The sequence below is a fragment of the Alligator mississippiensis genome, chromosome 1 (assembly GCF_030867095.1).
Source record: "Alligator mississippiensis isolate rAllMis1 chromosome 1, rAllMis1, whole genome shotgun sequence".
NCBI classification, from domain to species: Eukaryota; Metazoa; Chordata; order Crocodylia; family Alligatoridae; genus Alligator; species Alligator mississippiensis.
In genome coordinates, this window is record NC_081824.1 from 485,059,672 (window position 1) to 485,081,432 (window position 21,761).

General features: G+C 53.7%; 1 protein-coding gene and 1 long non-coding RNA gene across 5 annotated transcripts; one reads left to right on the forward strand and one right to left on the reverse strand.

Annotated features, from left to right (window-relative positions):
- Positions 1-2,597: 2,597 nt before the first annotated feature.
- Positions 2,598-13,624, reverse strand: LOC132249297 (zinc finger protein ZFP2-like). 4 transcript variants are annotated; one of them, XM_059723968.1, is made up of 5 exons: positions 13,513-13,624; positions 12,069-12,615; positions 9,363-9,489; positions 8,429-8,545; positions 2,598-5,124 (listed from the first exon to the last, which is right to left on the reverse strand). In XM_059723968.1, the coding sequence occupies exons 2-5, from the start codon at positions 12,267-12,269 to the stop codon at positions 3,485-3,487; spliced, it is 2,085 nt and encodes a 694-aa protein (XP_059579951.1). In that variant the 5' UTR covers positions 12,270-12,615; positions 13,513-13,624; the 3' UTR covers positions 2,598-3,484. The 4 variants fall into 4 exon arrangements, with proteins under 4 accessions (XP_059579951.1, XP_059579948.1, XP_059579949.1 ...); XM_059723965.1 differs by lacking the exon at positions 9,363-9,489 and adding an exon at positions 11,515-11,641 and having other exon boundaries at positions 13,513-13,623; XM_059723966.1 differs by lacking the exon at positions 9,363-9,489 and adding an exon at positions 11,515-11,641 and having other exon boundaries at positions 12,069-12,654; positions 13,513-13,623.
- Positions 13,625-13,680: 56 nt separating this feature from the next.
- Positions 13,681-16,315, forward strand: LOC132249308 (uncharacterized). The gene is made up of 2 exons (XR_009460720.1): positions 13,681-15,069; positions 15,105-16,315. It is a non-coding gene; the product is annotated as an uncharacterized LOC132249308 (long non-coding RNA).
- The last annotated feature ends 5,446 nt before the right edge of the window (positions 16,316-21,761 follow it).

A 21,761-nucleotide genomic window follows, 5' to 3' on the forward strand; every position in this document is an offset into this window, starting at 1 on the left:
TCCCCCTGAAGCAAAAGTCTCACCGGGAAAAGAGATCCCGGGGCGCACCCGACATTTGCTTCAGAGGAGTGGCTCTCTGGTCGTCAGGTAGTCTGCGCAAAGCCTTATCTAAGGCAGTCCCATCTGGGTCGCCAAAACTGTTGTGCCCCAGCTCAAGTCTGGGATCGTGCCCGGTATGCAAAGGCCAATAAAGATACCAGGGGTGAAACTACAAAGAAGGTTTACTGCTAGCAATAAAAGGTTACGTGAAATTATTCCGCTCGCACAAGCACACCAGATCACTATTTCTAAGCATCTTTTATACAGGAGTTTTTGAGCCTTCATAAGCATGCTTGTTTGCTGATTGGTTATAAGTGAGTGACACAAGAAGTTCTTTACTGAGCATGTCTCTATACCTGTGTTTTAGCCATGTATCTCATTTACATACATGTGTGTTTCATTAGCATACTTCTTCCCCACCTAGGGGTGTGATTTTTAGTATTTTAATGAGCCCTTTAAACCAGTACCCTGCTTCTGCTTTTGTTTTCAAGCCCCCTTTATCTAGGACTGTCTCCTCCTTATCATCGCAGGTGGGCATTCGTCACATAACATTCTCTTCTGCTTCGTCTTCGGGTAGTGCTTTCTAGGTCACTCCTTACATGGCCATGGTGCACAGAGCTGTAGCTGCCACGACGGTGCCAACACAACTCGGACGGTGCGCTCATAGAAGATCAGCCATGGAATCACAGACAAAGAGGGTTGAAGCAACTTCAGGAGGTCACGTCTAGTCCGACCCCGTGCTCAAAGCAGGACCAGCCCAAACTACATCATCCCAGCCCAGGTTTCGTCTACCCAGGTCTTCAAAACCTGCAAGGATGGAGACTCCACCACCTCTCTGGGGCGCCTGTTCCAGTGCCTCACCACCCTCCTCCTGAGACAAATTTTCCTAATACTAACCCGAACTTCCCTTGATGCAACTTGAGAGCATTTCTCCTTGCTCTGTCACTTGCCACCACTCAGAACAGTCCATCCTCTTTGGAAGCACCCTTCAGGGAGCTGAAAGCTGTTATTAAATCCCCTCTCAAACTGGTATTTTCCAAATGAACTAAACCCAATTCCCTCAGCCTCTTCTCATGAGTCAAGTTCCCCAACTTGCTCACTATTGCCGTTGCCCTCCGTTGCCCTCTCTCTAATCTGTTCACATCCTTTCTCTTTTGGGTGGTCTGACACTGAATGCAGTACTCCAGCTGTGGCCTCCCCAGTGCTGAGTAGAGGGGAAGAATCACTACCCAACCAAAGAGCAACACACCTAGCAATGCAGACTGGGATGCCATTACCCTTTTGTGCAACAAGGGCTCACTGCTGGCTCCTGTTCAGCTTCTTGTCTCCTGTCCCCCCCAGATCCTTTTCTGCAGAGCTGCTGCCCAGCCCGCCACCCCCAGCCTGTCCTGGTGTGTGGGATTGCTCTGTCCTAGGTACAGGACCTTGCACTTCTCCATGTTGAAACTCATGAAATTGCTTTTTTAATTGATTCATAGATGTAGGGTCAGAAGGGACCTTGAAGACCTTCTAGTCCAAACCCCTACCCTGTGCAGGAAAGAAAACCAGGTGCAAATGACCCCAGCTAGGTAATTGTCAAGCCCTCTCTTAAACACCCCAAGGTAGAAGCCAGCACCACTTCCCTTGGAAGTTGGTTCCAGATCCTCCATGACCTAGAATATTTTTATACTTCCAGAGGGGAGGTAGACCTGCCACCAGCTGTACCGCCTTCACCCATCCTACCGCACTGCACTCACGTAAGGGACTCTACTGCCTCCTTCCCAGGTTCATTCAACACGGCAGAGTCCTGGCTGCACAGCGGGACAGGGGAGTGAAGCCCTGAGTGGGACCAACTCCTGCTCCTCAGGGTTAGCAACAAGCTCTGCATAACAGTGAATCCTCTGAAAGAGAAGGGTCTGGGAAGTCACAGAGAGATCTCCCCTGGAAAGGCCTGAGGGTTCCCGTGGCACAGCTCTGCAGAGGACACAGACACCAACCGCAAGGTACCATGTTCAGTCCAGGAGCTTTGCTAGCAGGGATGTCATGAGAGAATGCAAGGGAGGGAGGGAGGGAAGAGTGTCGGGGTGACAGTATTTGGATCTTGGGGAGCATTGGATTTGCAGCTGAATAAAAGGCAATAACCTGTGGCTTAGCAGAGCTGCTGACCAGAAGGCAGAATGGTATGTTAAAAGTAACACTGCAAGACACTTAGGCAAGCATTTTCCTCATGATACAGTACTGTTGTACGATATATAGCTCACTCTGTACAAGAAACAAGATGTAGACCTCTAGCTATCATGAGGAGATAAAGCACAAGCAAGACCTTGGAGATGGTGAAGACATCAGCAAGAAACTTCAAGTAACGGAGAGAAGCAGAGGTCAGGGTTTTAGGCATGCGCTCATAGCAAAAAGACATGTAAATGAGTGACATGCAAAGACAACTGCACGCTAATAAATAAGCCGTAAACAAAGGCGGAGCTTAAGGTGGGAAGGACTAAGGGTGCAGCGAAGGAGAGACAAAGGTGGAGTAAAAGTTAATGAGCATCAACGAAGGTATATAAATATGAAACGAAATCATATTCACTGCAGCTCCCCTGTTTATTGAAGCTGGCCCGAAGCTGTCTCCACTTGGAATAAAGCAGTTGACAAGCAACTTGTGCATCGATCCACTGCCTCCCTAGTTTTGGGCATCTCATAGAGTCGGGGTCTAACAACCAGCTCAGGGGGTGGCAGTAGCAGCTCCTGGCAGACCCCAATGGGCATGGGCAGGTCTGGGAGAGGGGTGATGTGGGGCTGAGGAAAGGTGAGGTCAGGGAGGAGGGTAGGGATTGCTGCCCAGCCAGAAATGCACTGCTCCCTGAAACTGAGGGGCTCACATACCAGAAGCCCTGGACCAGAACGAAGGAGAAAGCTGGGAGGCAGCCAATGGAAGTACCTGGGTGTCATTTCACGCCAGCTGTCTTGGGGAGGGCACCCTACCGTTAAGGCACTTCTTCACCTCAGAGTACTATCTGATTTTAGAGAAGGATGGGGAATGCACAGGCTCCAAGGCTGATGCAAGATCATCTCCTATTCTCCTTGCCCTGCATGGGGGCTGACTTCTACCTGAGGTGTTTCTTCTTAGCCCCTCCCCACAATCAATACTTGTGGGCCAGCCTCTGGGCTCTGAACTCCCACGGTACCCAACAAGGGGCACAGCCTGAGCAAAATCTTTCTGCAGTCCAACAGCATGGGGGTGCTTGTCTGAATGCAGCACTGGTGGGTGCTGAGAAGGCAGACATCTCCAAGCTCTTCCTGCACTGCTGGCAGAATTAGGGATGCTTCTGGGTGTGCATGTGCTGATTCCAGGAGGGGTGGGAGAGATGGGTGAAGCTTTTCCAATACTCAGGGCACCCATGTAGCTTCTCCCGTGTAGATGCACTGGTGTTCGGCACAACCTGGAGGAGTAAGTGAAACTCTGCCTACACTAAGAGCAATGACGCGGCTTCTCTTCTTTGTGGATGCGCTGGTGCCGGGCTAGGTGGGAAGATCGCGCGAAGCTCTTTCCACACACAGAGCACTGATATGGCTTCTCCCCTGTGTGGATCAGCTGATGCTGGACTAGGGCAGAAGACCACGTGAAACTCTTTCCACACACAGAGCACTGATGTGGCTTCTCCCCCATGTGGATGCGCTGGTGATGGGTCAGCGAGGAGGACTGGGTGAAGCTCTTCCCACATTCAGAGCACTGATATGTCTTCTCCCCCGTGTGGATCAGCTGATGCTGGACCAGGGCATAAGACAAGGTGAAACTCTTCCCACACACAGAGCACTGATGTGGCTTCTCCCCCGTGTGGATGCGCTGGTGCACATTCAGGGAGGAGGATTGGGCGAAGCTCTTCCCACACACAGAGCAGTGATGTGGCTTCTCCCCAGTGTGGATGCGCTGGTGCACATTCAGGGAGGAGGATTGGGCAAAGCTCTTCCCACATACAGAGCAGTGATGTGGCTTCTCCCCAGTGTGGATGCGCTGGTGCAGGGTCAGGTAGGAGGACCGGGTGAACCTCTTCCCACACACAGAGCAGCGATATGGCTTCTCCCCAGTGTGGATGCGCTGGTGCGCATTCAGGGAGGAGGATTGGGCGAAGCTCTTCCCACACACAGAGCAGTGATGTGGCTTCTCCCCAGTGTGGATGCGCTGGTGCATGGTCAGGTCGGAGGACCGGGTGAACCTCTTCCCACACACAGAGCAGCGATATGGCTTCTCCCCAGTGTGGATGCGCTGGTGCACATTCAGGGAGGAGGATTGGGTGAAGCTCTTCCCACACACAGAGCACTGATGTGGCTTCTCCACTGTGTGGATGTGCTGGTGCTTGCTCAGGTTGCAGGATTGGACGAAGCTCTTCCCAGATTCAGAGCACTTATGTGGCTTCTCCCGTGTGTGGATAAGCTGGTGTCGAGCCAGTTTGGACAAGGAGATGAAGCTCTTCCCACACACAGAGCAAGGATGACGCTTCTCCCTTGCGTGTATGCACCTGTGCCTGGCTAGACTGGAGGGCTGCCTGAAGCTCTTCCCACACCTTGTGCAGCCGTGTGGCTGCTGCCTCCTCTGCACAGAGAGGCTGGTCAAGCTTTTCCCACACTTGGTGCTAACATGGGGTTTCTCCCCAGCATGCTTTATCTTGTGCATAGCCAAGAGTGAGGGGCAGCTAAAACTTTTCCTGCACTCAGGGCAGGAGTGGGCTCTCCCCCTGCGCTTGGTGGTGGGCTCCTGCTTTCCTCTGAGGCCCCCCATACTGCCTTGGTTTGCATGCAGTGTCTCTCTCCAGTGGGCCTTTCCTTTCTGCCTCTTCTGGTGTCTCAGCATGACATATTCATCCCTGCACCTTGGGCTCTTTCGGGCTTGTTTCCCTTCTTCACTCCAATGCCCAACTAGAGATGGGACCTCGTTCGCTGCTACTTTCTCCTGCTTTGGGGGCATCCCGTGACCCTTGTGCCACTGGTCCTTCGCTGGCCTCAGGGAATCCATCTCACCCATACTCCCCAGGGAAGCCCATGGTGGCTCCAGCTTTTCAGGCCCTTCCTCACGAGCCTGCTCCTCAGTTCTGCTCAGCAACCAGGCATCTCCTGCATGGGAGGAAGAAACACCAGATTAGTCCCTGCGCTGCTGCCAAGGGGCAAGCACTGCTACTCCTTCTGCTGGGATGGGCCTCAGAGCAGGACTGGACCTTGGCACTCCTGTTTCCTCCAGAAAACTAGGTGTTTCTACCAAAATCCCAAGTGACAGGGGTGTGGCAGTGCCAGGTCCCTGTGCCAGTCTCATCTTCCCTACTCGGTGGAGTTAGGAGTCAGATTCTCAGGGTTTCTGGCCCAGCTCTCAGCCCCATCACCCTAAGCCCTCCTGCAAGAAACACGTGGGACATGTGAGTTTTGACTGTACCCGAATGGCTTCGTGTTTTAAGAGGCAGAGGATGAGACCAGAGGGATCTGCTCAAAGGAAAAATGAGGCTCTCAAAGGGCTGCTGTATCCCACAGCACTCGTGGGTCCAGGGGCGGATGGTGCTGAGCCCTCCACCTGACTGGGCTGACACGCTCCACATGCCCCAGTGCTTTGGTGAGACCCATCTGCAATGCATGCCCTTGATCTCTGGCAGTCCTGAAAGCAGCATCTGGTACAAGGCTGAACAGCCTCGGGGTGCATGTCCAGGACTTGTCACCAGTCAGGAGTGTGTGCTGAGCACTGCCTTCCACTGCTTGGTAGCAAAACCCATCACGTTTCATGCATTATCCCTCCAAGAAATGTTCTGGGAGTGGAGGATTGAGAGCAGTGATCTGCTTCCTACCTGTTTCAGGGGCAATGTCAGGTGCAGGGAATGAGCCCATGGAGCTTTCCTCTACTAATGAATCCCAGGCAGCCTCCACCTCACAGACAGCTGCACTGGGACAAAGGCCTTGGCACGAACCCGCACACAGACTCTGGGCTGAGCCTCAGGCTTCGTGACACTCGGGGCCCCAGAGCGGAAATGGCACAGGGGAGATTCTGTTGCAAACAGTGGGGGGTTCACTTCCCCCCACAACATGAAATCTTCTGAATCCCACCCACTCCACCCACCCACTTCATGCAACCTGAGACCAGGATTACACACGTCCCGTGCTCGAGGTCAACCAGACCAGGAGACACCAGGGACAGCCCCAACCTCTCTCTTGTACAACAAGAATGGCTTTGGGGGCAAAAATCCCGGAAGTGAGAGGCTGTGCCCATGAGGGGTGAAGATTAGTCCAGGGCAGAAGAACCGAAAGATTAGTCCTGTTTAAGTCCTCATAACTACACTCTCCTAGGACTAATTAGTGTGGTGGAGCTACTTATGGCAGGGCAGTCTCTACAAAATGCTGCGTTGCCACTCCTGAGAAAGGCGAGTGCAGAGCACCTGAAAACCTTGGGTCCCACTGCCTTGTGGGTTACTCTTGTGGACAGGTTGGACATAGAGATAGATACAGAACCAAGGAGGTGATACTTCCCCTCTATCGGGCACTGATCAGACCGCAGTTGGAGTACTGCATGTAATTTTGGGTGCCGCACTTGAAGAGGGATGTGGATAACCTGGAGAGGGTCCAGAAATGGGCCACTCATATGCTTAAGGGCTTGCAGGCCAAGCCCTATGAGGAGAGACTGGGGCACCTGGACCTCTTCAGCCTCCGCAAGATGAGAAGGATGAGAGGTGACCTTGTGGCTGCCTATAAGGTCATCACAGGGGCACAGAAGGGAATTGGTGAGGTTTTATTCACCAAGGCGCCCCCGGGGGTTACAAGAGATAATGGCCACAAGCTAGCAGAGAGCAGATTTAGACTGGACATAAGGAAGAACTTCTTCACAGTTCGAGTGGCCAAGGTCTGGAATGGGCTCCCAAGGGAGGTGGTGCTCTCCCCTACCCTGGGGGTCTTCAAGAGGAGGTTGGATATCCATCTAGCTGGGATCACCTAGACCCAGCTATCTTTCCTGCCCATGCAGGGGGTCGGACTCAATGATCTATTGAGGTCCCTTCCGACCCTAACATCTATGAATCTATGAATCTTGGCTGGGAAAAGGATAGGGGGAGCCTACCCCAAAAGAAAACCCCTGGTAAAAGCCAAGGAGGGAAAGTGTATGGCAGGGTACACCTTGCAGCAGTTGTCACTTGAAGTAGAAAAGACTGGTAAGAAAGCAGCCTTTCAAGCTGCAAAGAGGGGAATCTGTGAAGGAGCTCAAGCAGGGCCAGGGCCAGGGCCAAGCCAGCCACAGTGTCAAGTCATCCCATGACAGGAACTAACTTAAAGGGGGTTAAGCCCTTCCCTTTTCTGCCTTTGTGTTTTCCAGGTTGTGTACCAGCAGTGAATCATCAAGAAGTTCACTGGTACAAAGAAGATTCAAGCTTCACTGCGTTCTGCATAGTCATTGTCTTGCTTGCGCGGCTGTGTTTGTATACCGTTGTTGCTGTAAGTGGCTGTGGTGTTAATTATGCTACACAAGAAAATGTAAGCACAAGTTCTGGATGGGTTCTGGAACATCTTGAAAGTGGCTACAGAAAATGGTACACCCCTGAAGTATGGCCTCAAACATATCAGTTATGCCGAAAATCGACAAGGGGCAGCTTGACCATTTGTTTTTATTGTCATCCTTTTCTTGGTTTCCTTTTGACCCTTATCTATGATGCCACAAGCAATACATTTGAAACGACAATGAAAGCTTTGTCGACTGTATAAAACGAGCAGAATTCCCGAGAACATGTCTGCTCCAAGAAAGCTCTGATCAGGGGATGTTTCTCTGCCATCTTAAATATAAAAGAAAACCATCATTTGAGTACTGGAAGAGTTTAGAAAACTAACCCATAATTATCACTGGTGAAAAACTGTTCAGCTGGTAAGGAACTTGAGGATTAGACAATTTGGCATGAGAAATGTATTAAAGTAATGGACAAACAAAGAAAGAGGGTGTTGTGTGCATGCTTTTACTCTGGGGAGTTGGGGGTCGGTCGTGCAATTTCTAGGTGAACAGCAGGAAAGCCAGAAACAAACATCTCCCACGCCCAGCGGAGGACACGAGGCCGGCACCACCAAACGCTGCTGCTGTAATGTCTAAAGGAGCCACGTGTCTGGTTGTATTGCAGGGAGGAACTTGTAATAATTTCTATTAAAGTTTACTTGTTATTAAATCAGCAAGGGGCCACGTCAATCCTTGGGGGTTTGGGGCAAAAAGACTACTGACAGTTTCTACAATTTGAATTTCAGGGGGTGGAACAACACCCGTCTGGCACACATGACAGCATAAGCTATTTGAGATCAACACCCTGAAATGGCAGCACAGGGCAGGTCTGCAGTTACCAGGCTCCCTTTCACCCTGGGCATGGAGCATTTGTGAGAGGGGAGTCGGGTGGAGGGGACAGCCACAACTCACCTGGCAGCACGTCCTCCGACCTCGAGATTGCCCCACGGTCCTCATCACGGCAGACCCAGAGTTCGACCTGTCCTCCCTGGAGGCGGCAGATCAAGTCAGGGGCAGGGCCTCGATATCCTGTTTGGGCAGTGGTTAGAGAGAGTTTATTCACTGGTACTGGATGCAAAATAAGCAACTGAAATTTGGGGAATGGAGCCAATGAACTCAAGGATTAGACTAAGGACTTGAAGGACAAGGGAAGATGGACGTTTAGGATGAAAGGGAAGGCATAGCAGGGGGAAGAGGATGGTCCTTTTCATCCAGGTAGTGGACATATGGTCATAGGAAGCAAACACCAGTGCAATTCCAGGCAAATGAGTGGAAATCAGTTTGGACAGGACACACTAGGCAAGAGAGGGAGGAAATCAGAATAACTAACTAAGGAACAGCTGTTAGTGCATTTTTAGGCACAATGAATGGCAAATGATATGATCATGGTGAGAAGGCAAAGGGAAATCCTGTTATCAAGGGGGAAGAGTCCAGGGAAGGCGGCTGGATCAAATGGAGGAGGAATATATACAAGTATGAGATGTGAGAGGTCTGATCATGGACAGAGCAGTGGGGAGCAAAGGGATTTAAGCCACTGGCCAAAAGTTTATAGTTTCATACTTGGTAGGGTTGGAAGGGACCTGAGTAGCTCATCATGTCTGATCCCCTGCCATGGGCAGGAATGAATGCTGGGGGATCCCACTGCCCATGTCCTTCCAGGTTGAAAAAGACCCGTCCACCACCACTCTCTGTGTGCGGCCATCCAGCCAATTTGCAACCCATCTGACTGTGTAGGCATCGACGCCACAGTCACCTAATTTCTTAATGAGAACAGGGTTGACCCAAGGAGAAGACACCACTTCAGACCTCACATGGGTCCGGGGCAGAGCAAGAGCCAGAGCTTTACCCAGGGAACCAAGGGCTTGGTAGTTTCTCAGCATCTGCTCCCAGTAAAGCCCCTTGTCCTCCTCTTCCAGCAGCTCCCACTCCTCCCGTGTGAAATACACTGCCACGTCCTCAAACACCTCCCGGAGCTGCCGGTGCAAGCGTTACAGCATCAGTGTCTCCTGCCCCGCTGCCCCCAGCCCTGTCTGCACTCACTCTGCACTACAGCCTTTTGCAAGCTTACCCAGGACAGCCAGGGGTACGCTACTAAGCTGACACATGACATACAGGGATCCTGGTTTTCTCTGTTGAAAAACTGCAAATTCTCTCATAAAAAAAAACAAAACAATAAACAATTACTCCCAAACCCATAGTCCCCCCACTCCTGCGGTGGCCCGTGAGCAGGGAGCCAGTGAGCAGGGACTGCCAACAGAAGCCGTTTCCAGGCAGTTTGCAGGCAGGAGTGCAAGCCCCCTGCAGGTTTTTGCACCGGCGCTGGCACAAGGCGGGCATGCAGAAGCCAGGTCGAATACTTCGGCAGGAGAGAGAGGAAGACATGTCACTCTACAATAATGGTAAGGACGTGGTGGGCTATCTGGTAGGGCCTCTGTGGCCTGTGGGGGGAGTGGGAAGCGGGAGTTCCCTCGCCTGTCCCACGCGTGCCCACCTTCGGGCCCTGGAGGGGCGGGTGAGGGAGCTCCAGGCAGAGGTCAACGGGCTGAGGGAAATGAGAGCTTCTGAGGACAAAATTGATGGGTATTTCCATTCTCTGCAGGGTCAAGTACCTAGTGGAGAGGCACCCCGGGAGGGACCCAATGCCCCAATGGTATCACGGACCGTTACCACCAGGGCCAGGGCTATTTGTGCTTCCGCAGTGTCGACCCCCGCAGTACACCTGGGGAACAGGCACGAGGCCCTGGCAGCATGGGAGGAGGAAGCAGGGGAGGATGACTCCAGAGCAGCTGAAGTGGCTCCACGCACGGCGCAGACTCAGCGATGCTGGAACACCCACAGGAAGAGACGCCGGGTCCTCGTCTGGGCAACTCCCTGCTGAGCGGAACAGAGGGACCCACCTGTCGCCCGGATCCCATGGCACGTGCGATTTGCTGCTTGCCTGGATTCAGAACGTCACGGCCGTGATCCCAGACCTCATCCGGCCCTGTGATCACTCCCCCTTCGTCCTCATCCATGTGGGCATGCATGATGTGGCCGGGAGTTGTCCGGACCGTGTAATGAAAAACTACAAGGCTCTGGGGGGACAGGCTTAGGGAGACAGGAGCACAGGTGGTTTTCTCATCTGTTCTTCCCGTGAGCAGACATGGATGGCGCCATGAGGCCTGCATCGGAGAGGTCAACTGGCGGCTTCAGAGTTGGTGTTACCGGAAGTCTTCAAATTCCTTGACCACGGCCCGCATTTCTGTGCAGGAAACATGCTAGGGTGGATCAGGCTAAAGCTCTCCCTGAAAGGTAAGCGTGCGTTTCTCTTCCAGGTTGCCTGATGTTCTATGGCGAGCTTTCAACCTAGGTTTGTCGGGGGATGGGGATGCAGAGGTACAGGAGGACACTTCCAGGTCAAGGCGGAGGAACGCCCTTCTCAACACAGCGGCTGAAAGGGATCTTGGAGTCAATATAGACTCCAAGATGAACATGGGGCGACAGTACGTGGAAACAGTCAGTAAGGCTAACTGGACCTTGTTGTGCATGCACAGATGCATCTCAGGCAGGTCCAGGGAGGTGATCCTCCCCTCTATGCCGCACTGCTCAGGCCGCAGTTCGAGTACTGCGTCCAGTTCTGGGCGCCGCACTTCAAAGAGGGATGTGGCTAACCTTGAGAGGGTCCAGAGAAGGGCCACTCACGTGGTGAAGGGGTAGCAGGGCAGGCCCTACTAAGACAGACTAAAGGGCCTGAATTTATTCAGCCTGCACAGGAGAAGACTGAGAGGAGATCTGGTGGCCCTCTGTGAACTCACTAGTGGGGACCAGTGGAAAATAGGTGAGGCTCTGCTCCCCCGGGCCCCACCTGGGATAACAAGGAACAACAGCAACAAATTGATTGAGAGTAGGTTCAGACTTGATATCAGGAGGTCATGAGAAGACACTTGAAAAACAGGGAGAACACGACAACACTGCAGAGCTCACATGGCTCCAGGGAGAGGCAAGAACCACAGCTTTACCCAGGGAAACGAGGGCTTGGTAGTTCCTCAGCATCTGGTCCCGGTAAAGCCCCTTGTCTTCCTCTTTCAGCAGATCCCACTCCTCCTGTGTGAAATACACTGCCACGTGCTCGAACACCTCCTGGAGCTGCCGGCACAAGCATTACAGCATCAGTGTCTCCTGCCCCCGTGGCCCTCTCTGCACTCACTCTACTACAAGTATTTGCACCTTAGCCATGGATGCAGCTGTGGACATAGGAGCTCGTGTGTCGGCCTCAGCCCAGCTCAACACGCTCCGTTTCCTTGGCCCTTGGAGGCAGCCCAGGCAGCACATTTAGAGGCAGGGAGCCCAGCTCCAGGGACTCTGACCCGGCCTTCCCGTGCCAGCACCTCTGGCTCTCTGCACCCGGGAGTGCGCGCCTGCTAATGCAGCCTGGGGGGTTTGCAACTGTCACCAGAGACATCTCACTCTTCAGGTCTCTCTGCTCCCCAAACTCTTGACAGCACCCCTGGCTCCTCCTGGGCTTTGCCCCAGCTGCACTCCCACCCCCACTGCCAGCTGGTGCCCTGCTCACCTCCATGCTCTGCCCCTGCTTCGCCGGCCTGCCCTGGCCCTCCTGCAGCTGGCCCGGCCCAGGCGTCAGGGAGCCGCTCTGTCCCCGTGTCCCTGGGGAGGGTCTCTGCAGCTCCAGGTTCACAGGCCCTTCCTCTGGAGGCTGGAGATGAGCCCAGCGCCGGTGGAGATCACAGCGCCGCATCCGAGCCGGCAGGGACATCGCTCCCGGGGGAGACGCCGCCGCGATGTTGGCGCTGTGTCACATCCACATTTTCAGGGGGGAAGCGGAGAAACGCACAGCACGGACATGTGAAATGCTGCCGGGGCACCGGGAGAACAACAGCCCGGACGTGTCGGAGCACAGACCCGCCGAGCAGCTCTGGCAGAGATCTGGGGACGTGCCCGGCCCGGGGCACTTGCTTGAGAAGTGTCCACGTGCCGACAGCGCCCAGGTCTGCCTGTCCCGGGGCTGCAGCAGGACGGAGGCCTGGGGGAATGTAAGGAGTGACCTAGAAAGCAGTGCCCGAAGACGAAGCAGAAGAGAATGCTATGTGACGAATGCCCATCTGCAATGATAAGGAGGAGACAGTCCTAGATAAAGGGGGCTTGAAAACAAAAAGAAAAAACAGGGAACTGGGTTAAAAGGGCTCATTAGAATACTAAAAATCACGCCCCTGGGTGGGGAAGAAGTATGCTAATGAAACACACGTAGGTAAATGAGATACATGGCTAAAACACAGGTATAGAGACACGCTCAGTAAAGAACTTCTTGCGTCACTCACTTATAACCAATCAGCAACCAAGCACGATTATGAAGGCTCAAAAACTCCTGTATAAGAGATGCTTAGATGAGTGATCCGGTTGTGCCCGGTGCCCGGTGTGCTTGTTACGTGAGATATTCCGCTCGCACCTTTTATTGCTAGCAGTAAACCTTTGTACTTTCACCCCTGGTATCCTTACTGGCCTTTGCATACCGGGCACGATCCCAGACTCGAGCTGGGGCACGACAGGGGGACGGACCGGCGCGGCACCGACCGGCTGGAAGTCACGGGGACTCCCACATCCCCTCCCCTGCACCAGCCGCAGCGCAAGGGGGACAAGGAGGCCTGCACCGGCCTCGCATTGGTGGATATTATTACAACACGGATCGTTAGCACGGCAATGACATCACCGACTGTGACCGCGGCCGCACGGCAAGAGCCAACAGCCGTAGAGCTCGTCCTGGGGCCCGGGCGCTTCCCCACCGCCCGCCCGCCTGCGCCGGAGGCCGGACCGCAGCACGGGCCTGCGCTGCTGCCGCAGGAGTCGGCAGGGCCCGGGGCTGCACCCCGCCTCGCCCGCCACACGCACGGGGACCCGGGGACGGGGCCATGTGTCCGGGGACGGGGGGGGGGACACCCCGACACGTGGCGGTGCAGACGGCACCAACCAGCGCTCTCCCGGGGGGGGGGGGGGTGTCTCACCGGCGGGGCGAGTGCCGCTGTCCGCACACGCGTGCTCGGCGCTGACAGCTGTCTGCACAGCGCGCCTGGAAGGGGCGGAGCCCCTGGCTCTTCCCAGGGTGCTTTGCGGCCGGGGCGGGGCGGGGCGGGGCGGGGCGGGGCGAGCTCTCGCTTCCTCCCGCCAGGTGCCAGCCGCGGAGCAGCCGGCTCGGGTCCGGTTTGCATATGCAAATCTCCCCTGCAATGATTGGGGGAACGTGCAGAGCCACGCTCCGCCGCTGCCCACTCTGCGCGCGCATCATCGCCCCCACTGCTAAATGTGGTTGTGCTGGGAGTGAGCAGCGCTTGCGCGTCATCCGCCTGCGCCCGCTCTGCGTGCGCATCTCCGCCCCCGGGGCCCCGCCCCCCCGCTCAATGTGGTTGTGCTAGGAGTGCGCAGCGCCCGCGCGTCATCCCCGTGCGCCCGCTCGCGCTGTGTGTCCTTGGCCTGCGAGGCTGGGCCGCGCTCGGCCGCCCGAGCCCCTCTAGGGCTCCGTAGGGCACCGGGCATTGTCCGCGCAGGAGTAAGCAAAATGCAGGACCTGCTTCCTGCTGCTGCCTGAGACCGGGCCCGGGCCAGCCGGCCAGGCGCCGGGAGCTGTCCGCCGCTGGGCTCGGGATCGAGGGGCCGAGTCGGGAGTGAAGCAAAGGCGAACGTACCGATGGCTCATGCACGCCGCAGGGAACAGGACCGTTGCTGTGACAGACGGATGGCACAGGCATAAAGAGCTAGCCGTGACCGGTAACAGCAGACAGACAGAACGACAGAGCGACCACGTGGGGTCGGCGACTCGCCTGCAGTCCCTCCGCCAGGTGTGCGCCAAGCTGCTGCAGGAAGTCGGGCGTCCCTGTTCCGATCCTGGCTCGCACGGGGAGTCCGGGCCAGGCCTGGCCCAGCGATGCTCTCCCGTCCGTCCTCCGAACAGGTCCCGTGACGTACGTGCTCCTTTATGCCCGACTTTGCGCTAATCTGTTAGCTCCGAGCCGCTTATAATCTTGCCCGAGAGCTGTTACCCTATGGGATTAGAAGGTGTCAGAAATTATCATACGAGACGACTGCCTAAACTTGGACTCGCCCAATAAGCAAATCGCATCACATCGCTTTGGGGTTTGAGATGAGCATTTACTCCGCCCAAGCGCAACCCCTTGGTTTCTTCCTCTTTCTCAGCTCCTCCCCGGATTTACAGAAGTGCTAATTATATTTTGTGGTCAGGGTTTGTCGTTAGGGCTGAACCTTCAGCAAGAGCCGTTAGATTAGCTGATGTTTGCACTTGTATTTCTGGGGCTCAGCTAGTCTCGTGATCAGTGCAGACAGTTAGCTTCAACACTTTGGTTAAACTTATGACAGACAAGTTACATCCTTGCAAGCTTTGCATTAGCGAATATTAACTGACAGACGATTACCAGATGTTTCCAAGAGCATATATTTATTGATTTAACCCCTCTGGTTCTGGCCGTCACAATCCACCCCTTGCTTCTTGGAGCATCTGCAATTGTTTTACAAATATGACTCTTGCCAGGTGACATATGTAACATTATGTCTAATATGTCCCTAACATCTATGAATCTATTAGTACAAGCAACAGCAGTTATTTTGGAATAAACACAAGGCCCAATTTTATAACAACAATAGCTAAGGATTACATTGAATAATATTGGTCCTATGATTAAACCTATTACTACTGCAAACCAAGGAAAGGGAGCGCCTTTAGTGAAGGTATACATTGTACAGTACAGGCTACTTCACACCACTTACACAGCGGGGGGATGTTAGTAGCACACTTAATAATTCGCCTTCCCTCTTGGGCTATGAGGGCAAGTTGTTTATCGTTTTGGGCATTTTCAAACAAAATGTTGATGTTGGCCGCTACTTTATTCTACCCTTTTAGTTGGGGCGTGTCTACATCTTGAACCCAGGATTTTGGAAGACTTAGGTTAAGGGTGAAACTTTCTAGTTGGGTCTTTGGCCACATTAAAGTAGCTTCCTGGCCTTGGACATTTAAAGTAGCTGATGCTCCTTGGAGGTCCAAAACGTGCCGTTGGGATAGTACAAGCGACCAGAACCTTCCCAACAAACCCGCTGAGCTAGGGTAATACAGGGAGCCGCTGGTAGGGGTGTTACACAAACCATGTCGAGGGGACTGTTGGGTCACCCCCTCCATAAAGTTCCCAAGCCTATTAGAATGCCATGTACAGGGTACACCAGGGATTGAGCTAAATACTTGGGGCCTTCTAGGGTTATAATTTCCCAAATGGGACGGTGTAAGTCCCAGTCCCACATACATCCTCCCCCCAGCCCTGTTGTTAAAAGGTGGGTAGTGGACCATGTGCCATTTGCTACCCCAGGTACGACAAAAAAGCATTTTATTTTGCTACACCCCTCACATCGTGCACTCCATGTGTCTCGGTAAACTAACCATTGGGCTAAAGCTGGGGGTAGTCCATGGTGCTCTAAGCGAGCAGGCCTTTCTTTGTGTTTGAGATCTCTCACCACCTGGGAGAAGTGAAAGTTAAGTGAAAGCTGCACTTGGGCACACGCAGTGCTCCAAGTTTAATTAGCATCGGCTTGAAAGGCTGCATGCATTAACAGGTAACTTATTTGTGCAGCTTCTCAGCCAATGGTTGCTACTAACTCATCAGTGTACTCTAGGGCCATGTTATCAATCATACCCCCTTTAGTGAGAAAACCTATGGCTTGTCGTATATCCATGATCCCTTGGGTGTTTTTCTGAGATTTATCTATGTTCCAAACTCCCATGGCTGAATTAAGCCCGTTCCACACGTGGTCTAGGGTACCTCTTTTTTTTCGGGCACTTGGAGGCTGCTGGGCTGCGGGTTGGAAAACAGTTGGCCAAGTCCAGCGCAACATTTTTTCTGCCAACCAGGCGCTGGCAGAGCAGTTGGGGAATGCTGTTCTGATACACCATTGCTCAGAGTCAAAGGTGATACGGGCATTAAACAGGGAGGCACTAAGGAGAACTGGAGCATTAGACAAGCGAGGTAGTGGATACACCTGTGGTGGCTCCTTTCGGATTAACAATGTGCGTCCCTGCTTGATGCAAAAAACGGACAAGGTTTCTTCTGTTTGGGTGCTTAACCATTTCCCTTCTTGTCTCTGGGATTGGTAAACTTCCCAGTGGGGTTGGTCTGTCTGCTGGAGCGAGTCTCCATCTGCGTACTTGAACGCACACTGCCCAGGTGTGACTATGGCATGGGTATCTTGCAAAAATGATTCTGGCACGGTGCCCCCCGTGGGTTCGGCTAGTTCTGGGTTGCCCAGGGCTGTGCCCTGCAGACTTTCCCAGACTGTTTGGCGATATGCGGCTATGGCATATTCAGTTCTGTGAGCGAGCCCCCCTTCATCCCTATGGCGGAACCACAAAATACCCGGAACATGGGACGTGTTGGCTCCCCATTCCGTGGCCTTGACAGCATAAGAGCTGTTTTTAAACCATTACAGTACCTTGCGGTATCTGGAGGACTGGTGTATTTGGTGAGCTGTACACCATTGTGCCGAAGTGTCATTGGGCAGGGGAACCGCCGGAGCTATTGTTTCCCATGGAGGTGGGGTCAGAGGGTTTGGTCTCGCCTCCTTGGGCTCTGGGTGGTTGTAGAATCTGGAGCTGCAGGCAGGGTTGTGGCAGCGGTCACATCGGGACCCGGGGTGAGCAGCGCACCTGCAAGCAGAATATAACAGCACAAGAGCCATTGGAAGAAACCACAACAATCTCCCCCTGTCCCACACTCTGTTTCCCGATCCTGGCATATGGGAGGAAACCGAGCAACCACCCTGTCCCACAGTAACATTGACAGATTCCCGCTAGCCAGTCCACAATCCACCGCCGGCGACTGAAAGGCCAGTTTCGCACTTCTTCGATTGCAGCTGGGCGCTCCCAGTATCCCAGCATGTCTGAGGCCTTGGCTTTGGGTGCGATCTGGGGCGCAGGAGCACATGAATGCCCCACAGTAATCAAACAGTAGCAAACGACCAGCAGTCCCATCATAATGGCATTTTACCCCTTCATTGCTGGACGAGGGTGGTGGCGTTGCTCTGGAGCAGGGTGATGACTCCAGAGTGCCCCAAGGCCGCTATGGCTGTGCCCGTGGATGGACCCAATCTGCAGGAACAAGGAAAAATGGAGTCTGGCTCCCGTTAGATGAATCTGACCTTGACACCCACCATGAGTTATGTGAGTCCCATGCCGTTAGCACCCCTTCCCATTTGTCCCCCTGCGGATGCCTAACTACTACCTGGTCTCCCGCCTGGACTTTCCCCCAGCCACCCCTTGGCCGTTCCACTGCCGGCTCGCAGGGCCCACCTCAGCCGAAGGCTTGCTGCATGGGGCTTCCTCCGGCATGGGGCCGATTGTTGGCCCAGTTGACTGAGCGATCCAGGTACAGGTCCCAGTCCTTGAGGGCCGAACCAGCGGCCATTTGCAGATTGCACTTTAAGATACCATTGGCTCGTTCTACCAGTCCATTAGATTGCAGGTGATAGGGAATGTGATAGGTCCACAGCACATGATGTTTCGCGGCCCATTCATAGACAAGATGGTTGCGAAAATGTGAACCGTTGTCACTTCGCAGCTCCACGGGGGGTGGGTAAATGGCTAGCAGGTCTTCCAGTGCTGCACAGGTGTCCTGTGCAGTGGCCTTGGTGGAGGCCCAGGCGAACGTCATTGCAGTGACTGCTTCCACTGCTACAAACACATACTGTCACTTTCTGGGGGTGCGGGGGAGTGGGCCTATAAAGTCACATTGCCAAACTTGCCATATTACCTTTCCATCGTGTAATGACAAAGGGGTAGTTGAGGCAGGGGTTAGTCAGGCCTTGACTTCCTGGCAGGTGATGCAGGAGTTGACCAATTCCTGCGCTTCCCTTTTAGTTAGGTGAATGCCGCAGGTGGCTGCTAGGCGAGCAGTGCCATCGCGGCCAGGGTGCCCATGCTGCCGATGCAGCCACTCTGCGGCTAGCGCTCCAGGGGTCTGCCGGAGGGAGGGGCCAGGCGCCTTCTCTGGGGGTGGCTGAGCCTCTGCTTCAGCAACAAGGGCTTCTGTTCCGTCTTTGGCTAGCTCGTCCACTTGCCTGTTCCACTTTGCTTCAGGCCCTTCAGCTTTTTTGCTCCCATGCACTGCACTAACATGTCGTATGTGTAAGGGAAGGCCTCCCTGTGCCATTTCCCACAAAGCCTCCCACTCTTCACAGCTCCAAATGTCTCTGCCTCACCTTGTGAAGTTCCTTTTTCCACAGGGGTAACCACTTGGTGCAACCCTCTACTACCATCCACGAATCGCAGTAGATATAAATGGGTTTTGTATAGCCTGACCCTAGTAACAGTTCAAAGTTGGCCACATGGACTACAGCAGCCAGCTCGGCGTACTGCGCACTTTGACCATTTCCCTCCATTACAAGTTGCTTACCATCTCGAACCCGAATGGCAGCACTCCTCCAGGTGTGACCTTTGGCTGAGCTGTCGGTAAACTAGACCTCTGCATCTTCTGATGTTTCCATGGTGGGTAAAAAGGGAGGTGCTTCCTTGATGGGAGATGGCTCGTCAGAGCTGGCTGCGTCTGGGTATATGTTAACCGTGCTTTCTGTGACTTTTTCCACTAGTGCTGGATGCCCCTTTGGGGTTACCCGCCAAGCCTAACTTAAGATATGATAGATCCATTTTTGCACTGTTGTTTCTTGGGCCCTCCCTCCGGGCGGGAGGTGTCGGTCAGACAATGCCATTCCCAGGATGGGCACCGGGGTGGTTATGACAGTGGGTAGCTCCCCTCTCAGAGCCTCTGTGGCTGCTAAAGCTGCGGCTGCTGCACACAGCGTTTGTTCCAGCAGGGTGTATTGGACTTCAGCCCCTTTCCAGCCTTGGCTTCAAAACCCAAGGGGCTTTCCCTCTGCCTTAGGTGCATCCCTCTGCCATAAGCTCCAATGGGGCCCCCCGTCGGACACGTTTACATGGAGCCAGGGCTCCCCTTCTGGGCGCCGCGCTGCTAGGGAGGTGTGGGTGATCACTGCCTCCTTGAGAGCCCACATGGCATGTTGGTGCTCGGGGGCCCATTCCCACTGTGCTTTTTTCTTGCATAGATTATACAGAAGCCGGGCCAACACACTAAACTCAGGGACATGCAAGTGCCAGAAGTTAAGCGCTCCCAGCTGGGCTTGCAGCTCATTTACAGTGTTGGGGCAGGGGTATCTACCAGGCTCTGCAGCTCTTTGGCCGGTATGGTGGGTCCACCTTGCTGCCATTGGATTCCCAGGAATTCACACTGGGGCCCGACTTCTTGGATCTTTTTGCTGGACAGCATGAATCCAAACGCCTGCACCTTCTCCTCTAGGGACTCAAAAGCAGAAATGGTTAATTCCCGGTCCTGGCCCCCCACCATGACATCGTCGACATACTGCCAGACATGCACCTTCAGGTGACTCAATTGGACTTCGTGGACCACCGCAGCTAGCGCTCCGTGGGCCAAGGTGGGGCTGCGCACCCAACCCTGGGGTAGGACTGTGTAGGTGTACTGCTGTCCCAGCCATGTGAAGGCAAACAAGGGCCAGTAATCTTCATGGATGGGAATAGCAAAGAACATGTCCTTAATGTCTACGGATCCCATCCACTGGCGGCCATAACACCTAATGTTTTCTGTTAGTGCAGGCATGGATGGGACCGCGTCCGTCAGACGGTCAGTGTTGGCATTCAAAGCCCTAAAATCAATAGTCAATCGCCAGTCCCCATTTGGTTTACGTACTGGCCACACCGGGTTGTTGTACGGAGAATGGGTTTGAATGATGGTTTCATCCTCCAGCTGCTGATTGATGATGTCCTGGATGGGTCGTGTTGCCTCAGGGGGTGTGCGGTATTGAGGTCAGTGTACCCCCTTCATGGCCGGCGGGGCAAGCGGGGTCATGGAACATCGGGCTACTGCCGTCATCACGTCCTCCTGCTCACCTTCCTGAACCGTGGCGCAGCAAAACTGCCAGGTTTCCTGCTTAAGGATAAACTGCTGCCCCTGCAACACGTTTAGTCCCCGTAGGTTCGGCCCTTCCCAGAGCATGACAGTGGCTGCTGTTACTACAGAGCCGTTAGGCAAGGTGAATGTGGGCCGGACCAGATGTCCCGGTCGTCTGGTGCCTCCAACTCCTACACCTGGTGGGGGGTTCCCCATCCCCCTTCCATTCTGCACAGTCCAAAACGCACAGTTGAGCGCTAGTGTCTAGTAGCATGTTGATTGACCTTTTTCTTCCACTTAAACAAAACTTTATAGGCGCTTGGATTAAGGGACCAATATTATTCTGTGTTACCAGTCCCCGATCCTCTATTGCCCCCACGATGGCCCCTTGCCCGGGGGGCTGGGTTGGCCGGGCCTCCTACTGCTGGGGGTTGGGGTGCCGGGGGCTCTGTCTTCTGTCTATTTACCATAAACCTGTGCGCCTTTCCAGGTGGGAGATGCATCACCACAAGGGCTCTTTTCCATATACTGGCCAATGTATAATATATAAATCCTTCAATCATTTGGACAGCAACAGACAGACCTACCTTGTACTCTACCATGGCTACCCAGGCAACACTACCATTGCTGAGACAAATTTCGTTTTTTGTTGGGTTTTTTTAACCATCTTTCAGACAGAGGTCCCAGGTTTAGGAAAGCATTTATTCTGCAGGTTATTGTTTCCTTTAAAACAACGGCAGTTTCTTACGCATCTGATATGCTGGTGTTATAAAGATCATTTAAATACAAACTTTTTTTTTCTTTTTAGTAGCCTTAAAAACATTTCATCAGTTGATTTGCTAAAAATACACACACTACCTTTTAATAAATGCCATTTTCCTAAACAAGCAAGTGTGCAACTTTCATATGAATTGCTGCCCTTCGTTTCACATATTAGAACAACTTTTTGATCCAAGCTGGATGGAACAGTCCTGGCCTGGGATCCATAGACAGGTTCAATTTTTAGAGGGGGTATTAGCAACAGTTTTCATATCTTTATGATATTCATATGCAGTTCAACTTTTGACAGTTTCAACCAAACAAAGAACCGAATAACACAACACAGACAAGACAATGTTTGTTGTAGTGGTAAAGCCATCGCTTGGGTGCGGGGGGGCTCAGCTCAGCCCTGCCCCGGGAGCGCGGCACGACCCGCCGCTGCGGTCAGCGGTGCTCGGGGGCGGCGGGGAAACGGACCCACACACGCCCCCGCCGCTCACACACGGCTCTGCGGGGGGGCGGCC

Coding starts and splice junctions, on each gene's coding strand:
- LOC132249297 (XM_059723968.1), bottom strand. CDS start 12,269: ATGTCCCTGCCGGCTCGGATGCGGCGCTGTGATCTCCACCGGCGCTGG. Junction 8,546..9,362: donor CCAAGCCCTTGGTTCCCTGG/GTAAAGCTCTGG, acceptor CTGCCCAAACAG/GATATCGAGGCCCTGCCCCT. Junction 5,125..8,428: donor GTCGGAGGACGTGCTGCCAG/GTGAGTTGTGGC, acceptor CCTCCCATGCAG/GAGATGCCTGGTTGCTGAGC.